This window comes from Hemiscyllium ocellatum, chromosome 10 (assembly GCF_020745735.1).
Source record: "Hemiscyllium ocellatum isolate sHemOce1 chromosome 10, sHemOce1.pat.X.cur, whole genome shotgun sequence".
Classification (NCBI taxonomy): Eukaryota; Metazoa; Chordata; class Chondrichthyes; order Orectolobiformes; family Hemiscylliidae; genus Hemiscyllium; species Hemiscyllium ocellatum.
Genome location: NC_083410.1, coordinates 58960882 through 58979625, shown reverse-complemented (window position 1 = coordinate 58979625; position 18744 = coordinate 58960882). Strand labels below are relative to the sequence as shown.

General features: G+C 41.0%; 1 protein-coding gene across 3 annotated transcripts in view; it reads right to left on the bottom strand.

Moving 5' to 3' along the window:
* The window catches only part of cfap36 (cilia and flagella associated protein 36), a 117541-nt gene that overhangs the window by 28667 nt on the left and 70130 nt on the right, over window positions 1-18744 (bottom strand). For 2 of the 3 annotated variants that reach the window (XM_060830946.1, XM_060830947.1), the window contains exons 7-8: window positions 12997-13071; window positions 559-661 (exon numbers count right to left, since the gene is read on the bottom strand). In XM_060830946.1, the coding sequence (XP_060686929.1) occupies window positions 559-661; window positions 12997-13071 (178 nt within the window). The remainder of the gene's footprint in view (window positions 1-558; window positions 662-12996; window positions 13072-18744) is intronic. The other variant, XM_060830948.1, reaches the window with a different exon arrangement.

The following is an 18744-nucleotide window of genomic DNA, read 5'->3' as shown; positions in this document are numbered from 1 at the left end:
ATAGATGATAAATGCTTAATGTGGAACAGTATTATTTAACCTATAACACTTGTCTCCCTCTTGCCAGCAGAGGTGTAGTACCTGTAGTGCCTATAGCTAACACAAAAAAATGAAGAAAATAGATCAGAAATAAATTTTCCAGATTATTTTCTCCAGATGAGTTTTCAATCTGTTATTTTTGCCATTCACTGGCATTCTCCTGATTTTGGACTGAATAAGAAGAGTATATGTTATGCTATATCAGGTTTGTAATTATAGGGAGTAGGCTGGATGGCTCAGAACTGTCATTATTCTTACATCATACCTGTCAAAATTAATTCACAAAAGTGTAATCAATCATTGAAAGGGAGATTATAGAGGTATCACAAAAAGTATCAAGTAGTCTCATAGCATTTTAATTCCTGTAAAAACATGAACAAATTTTATTCTTTATAGTCAAATGTAATTCAATTTTTCCATTAAATATGATCCATATTCAACTACATTGCAATCAGTCTCCAAAATCATCAATTACATCAATATTGCCTTGGGGTTTGTATTTGTTGTTTTGGTAGTTACCTGATAAGGTCTTTTCTTGATCATTGCCCATCTTGTTTCCCATTTCACACGAAGGTAACGCTTCAGTAACTTTCTCTGATACGTTTTTTGACTTCATAACATTCTGAAAAAAACATCAGATAATTAAAGCTTGGTAATTCAGAACACAGTATTTTCTTTACCCTCTCAATACTTCCATGTCTTGGAGTTTTGGTTCTACACAATTTGTAATCATTTTTGTGTCTATCATTCCAGGACATTGACTTGTCATCCTGCAGTAAGCAATCACCATTTATTTTAATGCTGGTGCTAACCTACCTGTTCTTCATGAATTCTTGACCATTAAAATAACAACTATTGGAAAATTTAGCTATTTTCAGTGGTTAGCCTGACTTTCTAGTCGAAGATTTCTTTCTCATGGTAATTCATAACACTATAGTTCCTCTACCCCCTCAATACTTCCATGACTTGCTTGGAATTTTAGTTCTACACTATTTGTGTTCATTTTTGTGTCTACCATTCCAGGATATTGACTTGTCATCCTGCAGTTTGCAATTATCATTTATTTTAATGATTGTGATAATCTACCTGTTCTTCACGAATTCTCAGCTGTTAAAATAACACCAATTGGAAAACTCAGCCATTTTCAGTGATTTGTCTGATTTTCTAACTGAAGATGTAGAACAAGTCATCTGCTGAGTGTGGTACTATGAGTTTCACTTTCTCAAAATTATTAGATCCAATTTATTTTGCATTGACAAGTCTCTAGTCATTAGAGTGGTGGTCAGATCAAATCAATTCAAATAATGGTTTTAATATTCATTCAAATATCAGCATTACAACTTCTACAAAACATCACATTTTCAAAGTTTCAAAAAACTTCACATGTTCAAAGTTTTATTTTAAAATAAACTCCTGGTATGAAAAGTATTTAGTCACTAAATGAATTATGATTTTATATACAGAAGACAGAAAATAGAACAGTAGAGCACAAGAACTGGTTCTTCAGTCCAAGATGTTGTGCTAAACATGATGCCAAATTAAACTAATCCGTTCTGCCTCCTCTTGGTCCAGATCCCTCCATTCCTTGCATATTCATGTCCTTATCTAAAAGCCCCTTAAAAGCCCCTATTATATGCCACCCTGGCAGCATGTTCCAGCCTCCTACCACTTTCTGTGTAGAAAACTTGCCCTTCACATCTCCTTTGAACTTTCCCCCTACTGCCTTAAGTACATGTCCCTAGTATTAGATATTTCAATGCTGGGAAAAAGATTCTGACATCAACCTTATTTATGTATCTCATAATTTTATAGACTTCTATCAAGTCTCCACTCAGCCTCCAATGCTCCGTCTGAGTTTTTCTAGTCTCTATTTACAGTTCATACCGTCTAATCCAGGCAGCATCTTGGTAAAACCTTTTTGCATCCTCTCCAAAGCCTCTATATCCTTTCTGTAATGTGGTGATACTCTAAGTGTAACCTAACCAAAATCTTATAAAGCTGCAACATCACTTCCTGACTCTTGTACTGAATTTCTTGATCAATGAAGGCAAACATGCCATATGCCTTCTTTACTATCCTATCTACTTGCATGGCCATTTTCAGAGAGCTACGGACTTCAGTGCCAAGATCCCTCCGTATATCAAAGGTGTTCAGGGTCCTGCCATTAACTATATACGTTTCCTTAACATTTGTCTCCCAAAGTGCAGCACCTCACACTTACCCAGATTAAATTCCATCTGCCATTTCTCCAACCATTTCTGCAACTTATCTATATCCCAATGTATCCTTTGACAACCTTCTACACTGTCCACAACTCCACCCATCTTCGTATCATCTGCAAACTTACTGACCCACCTATCCACATTTGCATCCAAGCCACTTATATATATATATCACAAACAGCAGAGGTCCCAGTAAAGATCCCTGTGGAACACCACTAGTCATGGATCTCCAGCCAGAAAAGCACTCTTCCACTACCACTTTCTGCCTTCTATGGGCAAGCCAATTCTGAATCCATGTGGTCAAGTCACCGTGGATCCCATGCATCTTAATCTTCTGGATATTTTCATTCAAAAACATAGAAATTATTCTTGGTTTAAAAAGTAGCTCATGTTTAGTTTACACAGAAGAAGAGAGTGAATTCAGAGTTTTAAATTGCTACTGTCAGGAGGGAGCAAAATGTGAAAGCCTTCCAATGAAGGCAAAGGCAAAATCTGTGCTGTCTACTCATTCAAATAATGGTATTACAAAGTCAGAATGGAACATGCTTTTGAATGTCTCCATATCTCAGCAGGGGTCTAAGTTAATTAGATCAGATTAGATTACTTACAGTGTGGAAACAGGCCCTTCGGCCCAACAAGTCCACACCGACCCGCCGAAGCGCAACCCAGCCATACCCCTACATTTACCCCTTACCTAACACTACGGGCAATTTAGCATGGCCAATTCACCTGACTCGCACATCTTTGGACTGTGGGAGGAAACCGGAGTACCCGGAGGAAACCCACGCAGACACAGGGAGAACGTGCAAACTCCACACAGTCAGTCGCCTGAGGCGGGAATTGAACCTGGGTCTCTGGCGCTGTGAGGCAGCAGTGCTAACCACTGTGCCACCATGCCGCCCACTTAATATAAGGCTTGAACCACTGAGCGATTACCTGCAGTACTTTAAATTAATTTGCACCACTTAAAAGGGTTGGTTAAGAGAATATGAGCAGGAAGAATTGTGAGAGAGAGAGAATGGTCCAAGTTTTTCAAACACCCTGCTGGCCTGTGGTCAATGTGGAAGTGCATGGAGGAGTCTGATACTAACTCGGTACAGATCTTTGTACTGAGCTTAAATAATGAAATCTAACTATATAAGTGGTGATCAACTCGATCAAAACACTTTCATAATTGAGCCTCCATTGGAAATGTCTCAGCTTTCACTGCTGCACAAACAGAAGCTATTGGATAACTGGGTGCTGCCGTAGAAGCACAAACTAGTCTCATGCAGGCTCAGACTATTCTCAAGAAGAAAGTGAGGTCTGCAGATGCTGGAGATCAGAGCTGAAAATGTGTTGCTGGAAAAGCGCAGCAGGTCAGGCAGCATCCAAGGAACAGGAAATTCGACGTTTCGGGCATAAGCCCTTCATCAGGAATGATTCCTGATGAAGGGCTTATGCCCGAAACGTCGAATTTCCTGTTCCTTGGATGCTGTCTGACCTGCTGCACTTTTCCAGCAACACATTTTCAGTTCAGACTATTCTCATGCAAGCTCAGACTATCCATATCATAGCTGTGATTACTAGCATTCAAAAGGGCTTGTACAGCAGTCTCGCAAACTGTCATCTGACACATCACTAGGATTGCTGAGGCACTGCCTGGGAAGAGTGGCAGTGTTTTCGTGAAGGATAAATCTTTGTTTTTAAATTAATTCATGAGATTTTGACATTGTTGACATTACCCACCCTATAATTGACCTTGAGAATAGAATAGAAATTTATTGTCACATGTATTTTTACATGAAAAATACAGTGAAAAGTTTTATAAGTCGCTTTACCAAGGTACCTATATTAATGGCAGAAGTCAACATAATAAAAAAACATAAAATTAAGACAAAGTTCATCATAGTTCAGTTAATGGCTCCAGGGCTTGTGGAAAGCTGATTAAGGAAACAATTGAAAAACCCAGAAGACGTAGCTAGGACGAGACCACCATTCCAGGGTGAGAATGCCTTATCGGGCTGCTGGAATATTGAGCTGGAAGCCTCTGCCAAAGAAGACCCCATGCCGGACCAAGACCACCTACCAGGCCAATGGAATACCTGGAAGCTGAAGATGAAGAAGACCTCTACATTGGGACAAGACCACAATGCTGGGCTGATATTCCCACTTCTTCACTTTCAGGTGCCCAGGCCTAGCTGAGGACCTGCAGCCTCAGCCCAACTTGTAATTCTGGGCTGGGGATGTCAGCTTGGGACCTACTCCTCACTCGCAGGGAGACCCCAGGCCAGAGCAGAGCCATGTCTGGATTGTCCTTGAATTGCTGCCACTGCTGCCAAAAGCCTCTTCTGTCACCTGCTATTCTTCAGGTTTTAGGATAGAAAATTATGGGAAAACAAAAAATTTTTAAAAAGCAAAAGTTAAAAGAAGAAAGAAAAGAAAGCTGACGGGAGCAGATGAGCTCTCAGTTCTGCCCCCTAATCTGTCGCCATCTTTTAAGGCGATAATGAGCCACCATCTTGAATACGTGAGTGGCTAACTAAACTCTTTAAGATGCAAATTTACAGTGAATTATATTGTTGTGGGTCTGGAGTTACTGTAGTGTTTATAACAAGGTCAGCCAGATTGACCTCAGCATATAAATTCCTTAATTGTGGCTGTTAATGTGGTCCATTCAGGTAGCCCTGGCTGACAGATATACACAGGAGTTCCAGACATTCTGTTCACTTTCAGAGCTGGCTCTGAGGAAGCTGAATCAGTTTCAAGGACTCTTCACGTGTAAATAAAGTGTGACTTGGTGCTGGGGTACTGCGCTCTGTGGAGTTATTCCAGCGACAACGAGTGGGATTTATGATGAAACCATGCAAAAGTGTCCACAAACTGAAGCCCAACTGAACTTCAAAGGCACCACAATTGACTGTACTATTGGATAATGCGGCAAGTGAAGCATACAAATAGATGGGTATTGTGATGGAAGTGGACACCCTCACCAGTCCAACTGAGCTTGGGGAACACCACTTGAGTGAAGACAGTTGCATAGGCTAACTCAAGACATATCCTGAACAGAGAGACTCTAGGCCAGCCCACAGCAAAATTCCAGAACAAAGCCAAGCTTTGGCCAAATAGTTAAAATTTTCCTCAGAATCCGGGCCAACAAGCCATTGTAGTTGCTGCTGGTATGTAGACTCGAGACAACAAAAGAGTCCCATTAGACCTAAATTGAATAAGAAAACTCATAGGCCAATATGCAGAAAAGTGCACACCCTGGAAAGTCCGCCTATATTTGTTTTGGAACAGTTAAATTGCTTAGCAACATCCAAATCAGAACTAATCAAAATAAATATCTGATTAAATGTCACCTGGTTCGAATGGAGGTTGATACTGGCATGGCCATTTCAATGATCGCAGGACCAATCTTTAACAAAATTTGCTCTGGACTCCAACATTTAAGTTTGCACAAGACCTTGGCTAGACTGAGAACCTATACCAGGGAAGCTTTACAACTTAAAGATACAACTTTGGTTCCAGTCTCTTATGAGAAGCAGTTGATTCAGTTACCACTGATCATAGTAAAAATCTTGGGCCCAAGTTTGATGGGGTGAAGTCCTAATTAAATACGTGAATGTTCTTCTGAAAGGTCAAGGGACTATTAAAGAAGCTGTCAGAGGTTCTGTTCACTTTGAGAGCTGACTGTGAGAAAACTACTGAAAATGTGTTGCTGGTTAAAGCACAGCAGGTCAGGCAGCATCCAAGGAACAGGAAATTCGACGTTTCGGACAACATCAGTGTTCAGGACTCTCCATGTATAAATAAAAGTTGACTTGATGATGGGATACCAGCCGCTCTGGAGTTATTCCAGTCATGTTCAGGCTATGCCAGGTAGGGATGGCAATTTCTTTCCCAAAAGGACATAGGTAAATCAGATGGATTTCTACAATAATCTAGTAGTTTTGCAGTCATCAAAGCCAATACTAGTTAGTTATTCCAGATTCATTTAATTAATTAACAGAATTCAAATTTCACCTATCATGGTGGAATTTGGACCCAATTCTGTGGATCGTTCGTCTAGATCTTTATTATATTGGTCTAGTAATGTTACTTTTTGGCCAGTAATATTACCACATCTTACAACATCCAGCATTCATTGCCTAATCATTCACATTCTAATGTTACCTGCCAGTTAACCATGACTGCTGTCACCTCTGCCAAAGTGTTTTATTTAAGTTTCAGTAGAACACATTCTTCGCTTTTTATGTACTTTCTCATCTCCTAATTTATCTATCCGCCACTGCCACTCACTCTAATCCTTATGCAATATATGTCTATCTTCTCATCATGTTCACCAAATGGACTCCATCAAATGAGACTTTCAGTCATTCACAGGCTTTGTTTAAAATTAATTACCTTCTGCTTTCTATGCCTTCCAATCTGAAGAGATCAAGGTTACCATGTTTCATACATCAATATCCGTATGTTCAAAAAGGTGCAAAATATTTTCAAAAATTTACAGAAGTTTTACTACAAAGATATAGTTTAGCACAGATATCTTTCCTTTCTGAATCCTTTCTCTATCCAGAAACTAACTCCACTGGGGAAGCTCAAGAAGTCTAATAAGCTTTATCTACCCTCAACCAACCCTGGTGCTGTTCCTGCTTAAGCCTTAAAGGGTTCTAACTCTGAAACTCTGAACCTGCTAGACTGTAAGTCGTGGAGGCAATTGAGATTGTCTGATCATTCGAACTATCATTATAATGCAAGACTCGTCTGACGTCAACTCCTCTGTCAGTCTTACTAGTAGCTGGCTCTCAGTTACAAACCTAGAATCTTGTTCTTATCCATCTAACTATTAATCAGGCCTGATTATATGGGTGGTGTGGTTCTCTTATGGGAGGCTTGAGATAAAGTGGGGGGAGGGGAGGTCAGGAAACTGGTGAAATCAACATTGATCCTGTGTGTGGATGGAGAAAAATGACAACTTTCAGATCTTCTATCATTAGCCCTCCAAATCTACTACTAAGAAACACATTTGCTGCCTGTTTTGTTCATTGAGATTGCATCTGCCATTTCTCCTTTTCTTCAATGATTTATTTATGTAAGCCAATGGAGAAAAAAAAGTATCATGATTAGGTGTAAAAGCTTATTCAGGATGAGTAAGGTTTTAAAAATACAGTCTTTGAGATGTGTTAATCCACAACATTCACAAAACATCAAGGTGAAACAAATGGTTTTAGTCAACTGTTTATGGTCAGTGGGTCAGTCTATGCCCATCAATTTTAACAGCATCATATTTTTCACTACCCTTCGACAATAAGCTTCACTGTAATGTTGAGGGAGCTGAGGTTGTACTATTCAATCCCGATAAACGGTGGGACTAACAAATCTAGCAATCCCTGGAAAATAAGGGATGTATAGACTTGGATAACGGGAAAAAGGGAGGAATACGGCAGATACTAAGGGCTCAAAATAGCAGAAGCCTGGAAAGGAGTATAGACTAAGGGTTGAAATGTGTGGTGCTGGAAAAGTACAGCAGGTCAGGCAGCATCAGAGGAGCAGGAAAGTCGACGTTTCGGACATAAGCCCTTCATCAGGAAAGTGGGGTTGGGGTAGCTGGAAAGGCGATAAGTAGATGCAGGTGGAGGTGATGGTGATAAGGCAGAGGAGAGGGTGGAGCAGATAGGTGGATAGGAAGATGACCAGTTAGGACAGTTTAAGTGGTGCCGAGTTAGAGGATTGAGGTAGGGGGAGGTGAGATTTGGAAAGTGATGAGGTCGAAGTTGATGCTGTGTGGTTGGAGGATCCTGAAGTAGAAGATGAGGCTTTCTTCCTATCCTTGTTGTGGGTGGAGATATTGGAAGTGGAAGAGATGTGTTGGAAGGCATTGTTGATCATGAGGGTGGGGAAATTGTGATCCTTGAAATAAGAAGCCATCTGGGATGCCCTGAAGTGGAATTGCTCCTCCTGGGAGCAGATACAGCGGATGCGGAGGAATTGGGAGTAAGGGATGGCATTTTTACAGGAGAGGGAGTGGTAGGAGGTGAGTTTGAAGTAGATGTCCTTGTTAACATATGCAATATTATAGAATATGCAAGGGGGATCTTAAAGCGTAAATTAGGAGAGCAAAAGGGAACTTGAAAGGATTATGTCAGGTAAAATAAAGGAAAATTCTAAGTTATTTTACATGTACATTAAGGCTAAAAGAATAACTAGGAAAAGAGTTGGGTCCATTAAGGATCATAATGGTAATCTCTGCATGGAGCTGGAAGATGTAGAGCTGAAAATGTGTTGCTGGAAAAGCGCAGCAGGTCAGGCAGCATCCAAGGAGCAGGAGAATCGACGTTTCGGGCATGAGCCCTTCTTCAGGAATGAGGAGAGTGTGCCAAGCAGGCTAAGATAAAAAGGTAGGGAGGAGGGGAAGGGGCATTGGAAATGCGATAGGTAGAAGGAGGATAAGGTGAGGGTGATAAACCAGAGTGGGGGTGGGGGCGGAGAGGTCAGGAAGAAGATTGCATGTTAGGAAGGTGGTGCTGAGTTCGAGGGTTGGGGCTGAGACAAGGTGGGGGGAGGGGAAATAAGGAAACTGGAGAAATCTGAGTTCATCCATTGTGGTTGGAGGGTTCCTATGCGGAAGATGAGGCGCTCTTCCTCCAGCCGTCATGTTGCTATGGTCTGGCGATGGAGGAGTCCAAGGACCTGCATGTCCTTGGTGGAGTGGGAGGGAGAGTTGAAGTGTTGAGCCACGGGCTGGTTGGGTTGGTTGGTCCGGGTGTCCCAGAGGTGCTCTCTGAAACGTTCCGCAAGTAGGCGGCCTGTCTCCCCAATATAGAGGAGGCCACATCGGGTGCAGCGGATGCAGTAAATGATGTGTGTGGAGGTGCAGGTGAATTTGTGGCGGATATGGAAGGATCCCTTGGGGCCTTGGAGGGAAGTAAGGGGGGAGGTGTGGGCGCAAGTTTTGCATTTCTTGCGGTTGCAGGGGAAGGTGCCGGGAGTGGAGGTTGGGTTGGTGGGGGGTGTGGACCTGACGAGGGAGTCACCGAAGGAGTGGTCTTGCACTCCCACCTGTAACTCTCACAGACTTGCAAAGGACCTCTACTATTCTTCATCCACAGAAGAATCCATACACTAAACAAACTGTTCTTCCTAGCCATATCGGACCTTGTCTCAGTCCCAATCCTCGAACTCAGCACCACCTTCCTAACCTGCAATCTTCTTCCTGACCTCTCCGCCCCCACCCCCACTCTGGCCTATCACCCTTACCTTAACCTCCTTCCACCTATCGCATTTACACCGCCCCTCCCCCAAGTCCCTCCTCCCTACCTTTTATCTTAGCCTGCTTGGCACACTCTCCTCATTCCTGAAGAAGGGCTCATGCCCGAAACGTCGATTCTCCTACTCCTTGGATGCTTCCTGACCTGCTGCACTTTTCCAGCAACACATTTTCAGCTCTGATCTCCAGCATCTGCAGTCCTCACTTTCTCCTTGCTGGAGGATGTAGACAGGGTTCTAAGTGAATACTTTCTGTCAGTCAATCTTCCTACCCACCTAACCACTCCATCCTCCTCTCTGACCTATCACCTTTATCCCCACCCCCATCCACCTATTGTACTCTTTGCTACCTTCTCCCCACCTCCCCCCTCCATTTACCCTCCATCCTGTAGGCTCCCTGCCTTCAGTCCTGATGAATGTCGATTTTCCTACTCCTCGGATGCTGCCGGACCTGCTGTGCATTTCCAGCACCACTCTAATCTAGACTCTGATTTCCAGCATCTGCAGTCCTCAGTTTTGCCTACTTTCTGTCAGTGTTCACTAATGAGAGGGTCAATGTCAATATAGTTATCAGGGAAAGTGACTGTGATATAATGAAATAAATTAGCATACACAGAGTGTTCTATGTGGTTTGGCAGGCTTAAGTGGGGGTAAATCTCCAGGAGCAGATGAAATGTATCCCATGCTGTTGACTGAGGCAAGGGAGGAAGTAGTAAGGGCAGAACAATAGTTTTCAATTTCTCCCTGGCCACAAGTGAGGTGCCAGAGGACTGGAGGACAGCCAATCAGGTCAACTTTAAAGAAGGGATCAAGGGATAAACTAAGGAACTACAGGCCAGTCAGTCTAACCTGAGTGGTGGGGAAACTACAGGAATCAATTCTGAGAGTCAGAAATTATCTGCACTTTGAGAGGCAGGGATTAATCAAGGACAATTAGCGTGGTTTTGTCTGACCAACTTAAGAGTCATAAACGTGTACAGCACAGAAACAGACCCTCCAATTCGTCCATGCCCACCAGACTTCCCAACCTAATCTAGCCCCTTTTGCCAGCACTTGGCCCATATCCCTCTAAGCCCTTCCTATTCATATACCCATCCAGATGCCTTTTAAATGTTGTAATTGTACAAGTCTCCACCACTTCCTCTGGCAGCTCATTCCATACACGCACCATATTTTGCGTGAAAACGTGTCCCTTAGGTCCCGATGAAGTTTTTCCCCTTTCATCGTAAACCTATGTCCTCTACTTCTGGACTCCCCCACCCAGGGAAAAGACTTTGTCTATTCACCCTATCCATGACCCTCGTGATTTTAGAAACCTCTATAAGGTCACCCCTCAGTCTGTGATGCTCGAAGGAAAACAGCCCTAGTCTATTCTGTCTCTCCCTACAGCTCAAATCCTCCATCCTTGTAAATCTTTTCTGAAACCTTTCAAGTTTCACGACATCCTTTCATTAGGAGGGAGACCAGAACTGCACATAATATTCCAAATGTGGCCTGTACCAATGTCTTCTACAGCTGCAACATGACCTCCCAACTCCAATACTCACTGCTCTGACCATAAAGGAAAGCATACCAAACGCCTTCTTTACTATCTATCTTCAACTACACTTTCAAGGAACTATGAACCTGCACTCTAAGGTCTCTTTGTTCAGCAACACTCCCCAGGACTTTACCATTAAGTTTATAAGTCCTGCTCTGATGTACCTTTCCAAATGCAGCATTCACAATCTGAATAATTTTTTTGAAGTAGTGATGAGGTGTCTAGATGACAGCATTGCATTAGGCACAGTCTACTTGGACTTCAAAAACATTTTTGATAAGGTCCACGTGGGTGACTAATAGCTATGGTAAGAGGTCAGGGGAACCAAGGAAATTTGGCAGGCAGGATCCAGAACTAGCTGACTGGCACGATGCAGAGGGTGATGGTTAAGACGTGATTTTGTGACTGGATGCCTGTGTCCAGTTGGGTTCCACAGGGATCAGCATTGAGGTCCTTGCTGTTTGTGATGTAAATAAATGACTTAGACTTGAATGTAGGAGGGTTGATCAGTAACTTTTTGGATGATACAAAAATTGGTGGGGTGGTAAATAGTGAGGAGGACAGTCTTAGGCTACAAGATGATATAGACAGTCAAATGGGCTGATGAGTGACAATGGAATTCAATCAGGATATGCAGGAGGTGACGCATTTAAGCAAGACAAACTAGGCAAAGGAATACATTAAGAACAGTCGAACCCTGAGAAGCACCAAGGATCAGACAGACCTTGGTGTGTAAATCCATCTGTCCATTAAGCTAGTGGGACAAATAAAGTGGTTAAGAAGGCATTTGGGATTCCAGTCTTTAGTAGCCAAGGCACAGAGCTTAAGAACAGCAAAGTTATGGTCAAACTGTTCAAAATGTTGGTTAGGCAACAACTAGGTTATTCCATTCTGGAATCAACATAATAGGAGGGGGGGTGATTGCTTTGGAGAGGGTGTAGAGAACATTTACCAAGAGGTTGCAGAGTTTTAATCATGAAGACCAATCAGATAAACTGGAGATTCATGGAAACAGTTGGTCTCCTAGAACAGAGTAGACTAGTGGGGACATGATTGAGATGTTTAAAATTGAGGGGCATTACCAGGGTAGACAGGAAAGAATCTTTCACCTTGTTGGCAGGATCAATGATTAGGGCATTGATTGAAGGTAAAGGGCAATGTTTACTGGCAATGTGTGGAATCCGGCACTCACTGCCAAAAGAGTAGTAGATGCAGAAACCCTCATAAGATTTAAGAAATATTTAGGTTTACATTTGCAAAATCAAGAGATGAAAGGCTATGGGTCAGGTACTAGAAAATGGGATTAAATAGGTGATTGTTTTTAACAAGTGCAGTCTTGTTGGGCTGAAGGGCCTTTTACTGTCATATGTTTCTTTGTAAATTATGATTCTGTGTATCATAAATACCACAAACAAAAGGACAACCAAACTATATCAGCCCAAACAGATATACCTTCAGATAGCTTCTGGTTCAATGTCACTACTGTAAATTTAGATCTTTAAGGTTTAAGGTTTGAAAAGCAAATGCAGGTATTCATAATTTGAAGAATCTTTCAGCACTAAAATCAATATCACAAGACAGCTGGAGATTACTTTCAAAGAAAATGAAACCAAATCAGTTTTTTTGATTGGTATTGCATATAAATATATGAATTATCAAATGGATGTTGAGATGAGAGTGTAAAAACAAAAATAGAATTAGTTCCAAGAGATGCTGGCCAGTGGGAAAGCATAAAACAATGTACATGTTGGATTTTAGATGCACTGTCCTACAATGTTGATATTTAAAAGAATCCAGGACTAGATTTTAGATTCTTGCACTTATGTGAAGTGTAAGAGATCATTTTTATCGCAGAGAAACTTTCATGTTTAAAATAGTCTGAAGATTTCAAAGAACACTTAGTAACTAACTTATCAAAGACTAAAAATTTACAAACATATCTACTACCTCATCTAGGTTACTTGTGGATGCAACTGCATCTTCTTTCGCTGATGTTCTCTTTTGTAAAGATTTTTGAACAGCCTGTAAAAAATTTGGCAGGTTAAAACACTACACTACAAAGCAGCAGGTTCCTCAAAATCTTCACATAATTTATTACTTCAGTTTCAGATAAGAAAATGGAAACCAACCACTTGAACTGGGGTAAACTCTGAAGCGAATAGCACAAGGGATTTCAAAATTATCTGCTCTCTCAATGTTGCTCCAATTTATTGAGCCTAATCCTAAACTTACCTTCACCTCTAAATCTTAACCACGACTCCTCTTTCAGCTTGATTGCTGCCCACCACTGCTCCTCCTCCCCATCCCCTCAATCTATAACTACCATCTTAAAGTCGATCCTGTTAACTCTGAGGCAACTTGAGGAGAAGAAAAAGGAAACCCAACTCAAATGAAGAGAAAGGCTCCAAGCCGACATATGAGCTGAAAGTTCTAATTTAATGTTTCAACACATCAGCATTCAGCTCAGTTCAAGTTATGATGTGTCAATACTTATTCATCACTTTAGTTACAATTTTATTGTAAAATACAAGCTTGAGCTACAAGCTGTGTTGCAGTAGCATTTTGTTCAGTGAAGCTTGAGATTTTCCAACATGTTAGTAACAAGCCTTATGATTGGTGCACTATCACAGATTATTCAGAAATGTCAATAACTTAATCAAATGAATGTTATACATAAAATGATTATTCAAAACACATTCATTTATATTTCAATAATCAGCATGATCATCCTTGTTCCTATCACATTATAATGCCAAGCACCAGTAAAATACTGATACAGAGCCTTCAATTTTTTTTCACAAATCATAAACAACGCAGTGCTACAAAATTATACTGATAAAAATTCCTCGTTAATAAGATGATAAAAGACAGTGGTAGTAAAGATATCAAAATGGTAGAGGGAATACAAGTAGAGTGATAATTACAAACTAAAAGGATCCAATTTCAAAACAACATTGGCCTACCATAATTGGGATTTAATTCCATTTTCTTGATAAAGAATAAGATAAGTTGGATGTTTCAATAATACCTCACACAAGATTAGTAAACAAAATTAAAGCCTATGGGACTGGGGGCCATATATTTGAATGGACTGAGAATTGGTTAATGGGCAGACAATAGAAGGGAGAAATAAACAGGTCATTCTCAGGATAGCTGGATATATATTACTATTGGGGTACTGCAAAGATCAAAGTTGAGGCCATAGCTGTTCACAATCATATAAATGATTTTGATGTTGGGACAAAATGTAATATTTCCAAAATTACTGGTGTCATAAAAATAGGAGAAAATGTGAGACGTGAGGAAGATGCAAAACAGTTTCAAGGCGATTTGGAGGAGGTAAGTGAATGGGCAAGGATATGGCAGATGGATTCAAATGTGAAGAAGTTTAAGGAAAACAGAAAAACAAAGTTCTATTCATAATGAGAGAGGTTGACAAGAGCTGATGCCCAAAAAGACCTGGTGTCCTTGTTCATGAGTCATTTAATGCTGATAAGCAAGTGCAGCAAGCAATTAGGAAGGCAAATGGTACATTGGTTGGCATCATAAGGGGATTGAGCACAGGGGTAAAGATGCCTTACTGCAACTGTAATGAGCTTTGGTGAGATTGAACCAATAGTACTGTGTGCAGTTTTGGTCTTATTGTCTAAAGATGGACTTCGCAAAGAAGGATTATAACACAGTTTAGGATAGTGGAATTGCCTTATGAAAAAGATGAGTAAAAAATATTGGGCCAGTATTCAAAGAAGTTTCAAAGAATGAAACTTTCAAATTATTTACAGGATGTGACAGGATGAATGTGGATAGGATGTTTCTCCAAGCTGGTGAGTTTAGAATAAGAGGAAGGACATTTAAGACAGAGATGGAGGCAACATTTCTTCATTCAGAACATGATCTATTTGAATTGTGTTCTGCTGTAATTTTTTGCCATGGTTCAATTAGAATGCAATTGGGGTATTTTAAACCCAAGAAAATGTGAGTTGGGACAGGACAGGATAACGTTTTAAAACTCTCGAATCTGTTGTGCATTTCTGGAAGTATGTTGTAGAGTCACCTTAATAGATGGTGACATCTTTGGCCATTTTGGAGGTAAACAATTCAGTCTGGCTTGTTGCCATATTGAGTGAACACTTCCTAATAAAAGCTCTTGTCATTTTAAATTTTACAGTCCCTGGTCTATCTTGAAACATAACACAATCAAAACAGGATAAAATCTGCTTCAAGATCCACCAAGGCAATCCAGGGATTCATCAAAAAATAACTGTGGTCCTCATTACAAACGTGAGTAATGAGCAGGCTACAAGGATGGGAATGTTTTGAGCTAGTGGTGGAGAGAAAAATTAACAAACAACAAAATTCACAGCTAACCTTGGAGGAACCTGTGTGGGAGAATCCACAGCATAGGAACAGGTAAATGCATGGTTTTTAAATGTGACCTTGCTGTCTTTATTTAATAGTGAGTAGAGTAATTTCTTTTTTATTATATGTCTTATTGAGATCTGTCCCTTGATTAAAATTTAAAAATATAAAACACAGGTACTAAGTTAGCCTAGAGCAGTATTTTTTCTAGTAAAACTGTGCTATTTTCAGTAGATTGTTAAGGTGGAAAAATGGCCTTTAGTAGAGTGATGTGCTTTTCAAGTTGGACATGGGAGATTAGGGAGAGTTTCCATGTTACTGATGATTAAGTCTGCAGTAAGTGTGTTTGGTTGTGAATCCTATCAGATCACATGGATCAGTTGGAGTGGCAGTTAGAGGCAATGAGGAATCTACAGGAGCTAGGTGATGTGATGAATACCAGTTAGAGGAAAGGAGAAAAACAACAGAAACAGTCAGATAGATGGGTTACCGCCAATAAAGGTAGGAGAGGGAGGCAGGTAGTGCAGGAGTCTCCTGTGGTTATCCTCATCTCAAACAAGTATGCTATTTTGGATAACATAGGGGGTGATGAACTCTCAGGGGAATGTAGTATGAACAGTCAAGTTTCTGGTACTGAGATTGGCTCTAATGTAACAAGGGGTACATCAGGCTCCAAGTGATCAATTGTGATAAGGACTCTCGAGTCAGAGGCACAGACAGGCGCTTCTGTGGCCCACAGTGAGAAATCATAATGATGTGTTGCCTCCTTTGTGCCAGATCAAGGATGACTCAAAAACAGTGCAGAATATTCGCAAAGGGGAGAGAGACCAGCAGGAAATCGTGCACATTGGAACTAATGACATAGGGAGGAAAAAGGTTGAGATTCTGAAAGAAAAATACAGGAAGTTAGGCAGGAAGTTATAAAGGAGGACCTTGAGGGTAGTAATGTCTGGATTACTCCCAATGCTATGAGCTAGTGAGGATAGGAATAGGAGGATAGAGCAGATTAATGTGTGGCTGAGGAGCTGGTGCAGTGGATAAGGTTCACATTTATGGATTGTTGGAATTTCTTCTGGGATAGAAGTGACTTGTATAAGAAGGACAGATTGAACTTGAATTGGAAGGGAGATTTACTAGAGCTGCTTGGGGGGATTTAAACTAATAAGGTGGGGAAGTGAGATCCGGGAGATAACGAGGAAAGAGATCAATCTGAGACTGGTACTGGGAAAAGGAGCAAGTCAAACATTCAGGGCAGGCAGAAACAAAGCAGAGAACAAGATAAATTAAACTGCATTTATATCAATGCAAGAGGCCTAATAGGGAAGACAGATTAACTCAGGGCATGGTTAGGAACATGGGACTGGGATATCATAGCAATGACAGAGACATGGCTCAGGATGCACAGGACTGGCAGCTTAATGTTCCAGGATACAAATGCTACAGGAAGGATCAAAAGTAGGGGACAAGAGAGAAGGGGGAGTGGCATTTTTGATAGTGGTTAACATTATAGCTGTACTTAGGGAGGATATTCCTGGTAATAGATCCAGAGAAGTTATTTGGGTGGAACTGAAAAATAAGAAAAAGATGATCACTTTTTTGAGATTGTACTATAGAAGCCTCAAAAGTCAGCGGGAAATTGAGAAACAAATTTGTAAGGAGATACCAGTTATCTATAAGAATAACAGGCTGCTTATGATAGGGGATTTTAACTTTCCAATCACAAACTTGAACTGTCATAGTGTTAAGGGTTTAGATGGAGAGGAATTTGTTAGTGTATACAAGAAAATTTTCTGATTCAGTACATGATGTACCTATAAGAGAAGGTGCAAAACTTGACGTACTCTTGGGAAATAAGCTGAAAATGTGTTGCTGGTTAAAGCACAGCAGGTCAGGCAGCATCCAAGGAACAGGAATCATTCCTGATGAAGGGCTCTGGCCCGAAACGTCGAATTTCCTGTTCCTTGGATGCTGTCTGACCTGCTGTGCTTTAACCAGCAACACATTTTCAGCTCTGATCTCCAGCATCTGCAGACCTCACTTTTTACTCTTGGGAAATAAGGCAGAGCAAGTGACTAAGGCATCTGTTGGGGAGTACTTTGGGGCCAACAATCATAATTCTATTAGTTTAAAATAGTAATGGCGAAGGATCTAAAAGTTGAAGTTCTAAATTGGAGGAAGGCCAATTTTGACAGTATTAGGCAAAAACTTTCAAAGAGTTGGTTAGGTGCGGATGTTCACAGATAAAGGGACGGGTGGAAAGTGGGAAGCCTTCAAAAATAAGATAAGGAGAGTCCAGAGTCAATATGTTCCTGTTAGCAAGGCTGGAGAAATTGAAGTTTTGGTCAAGAAAAAGAAGGAAGCACATGTCAGGTATAGACAGCAGAGATCGAGTGAATCCTTCCAAGAGTATAAAAGCAGTAAGAGTATACTTCAGAGGAAAATCAGTAGGGCAAAAACGGGACCGAAGATAGCTTTGGTAAATAAGGTTAAGGAGAATCTAAAGGACAAAAAAGGTAACTAGGGAAAGATCAGAACCCCACAAAGATCAGCAAGGCAGCCTATCTGTGGAACCGCAGGAGATGGGGCAGATACTAAACAAGTATTTTGCATCAGTGTTTATTGTGGAAGAGGACTTGGAAGATACAGAATGTGGGGAAATAGATGATGACATCTCAAAAAATGTCCATATTACAGAGGAGTTGCTGGATGTCTTAAAATGCATAAAAGTGGATAAATCCCCAAGACCTGATCAGGTGTACCCTAGCACTCCATGGGAAGGATTGTTGGGACCCTTGCTGAGATATTTGGATCATCGATAGTCACAGGTGAGGTAGCAAAAGATTGGAGGTTGTCTAACGTGATGCCACTATTTAAGAAAAGTGGTAATGAAAAGCCAGGGAACTATAGATCGGCGAGCCTGACATCGGTGGTGGGCAAGTTGTTGGAGGGAATCCTGAGGGACAGGATTTATGTGTATTTGGATAAGCAAGAACAGATTAGGGATAGTCAGCATGGCTCTGTCTGTGTGGGAAATCATGTCTCACTAACTTGATTAAGTTTTTTTGAAGAAGTAATAAAGAGGATTGATGAGGGCAGAGCCATGCACGTAACCTAAATGGACTTCAGTAAGGCGTTTGACAAGGTTCCTCATGATAGATCAGTTAGCAAGGTTACATCACATGGAATACAGGGAGAACTAGCCATTTGGATACAGAACTGGCTCAAAGGTAGAAGACAGAGGGTGGTGGTAGACGGTTGCTTTTCAGACTGGAGGCCAGTGTATGCCCAAAGGATCCATGCAGGGTCCACTGCTTTTCGTCATTTATGTAAATGTTT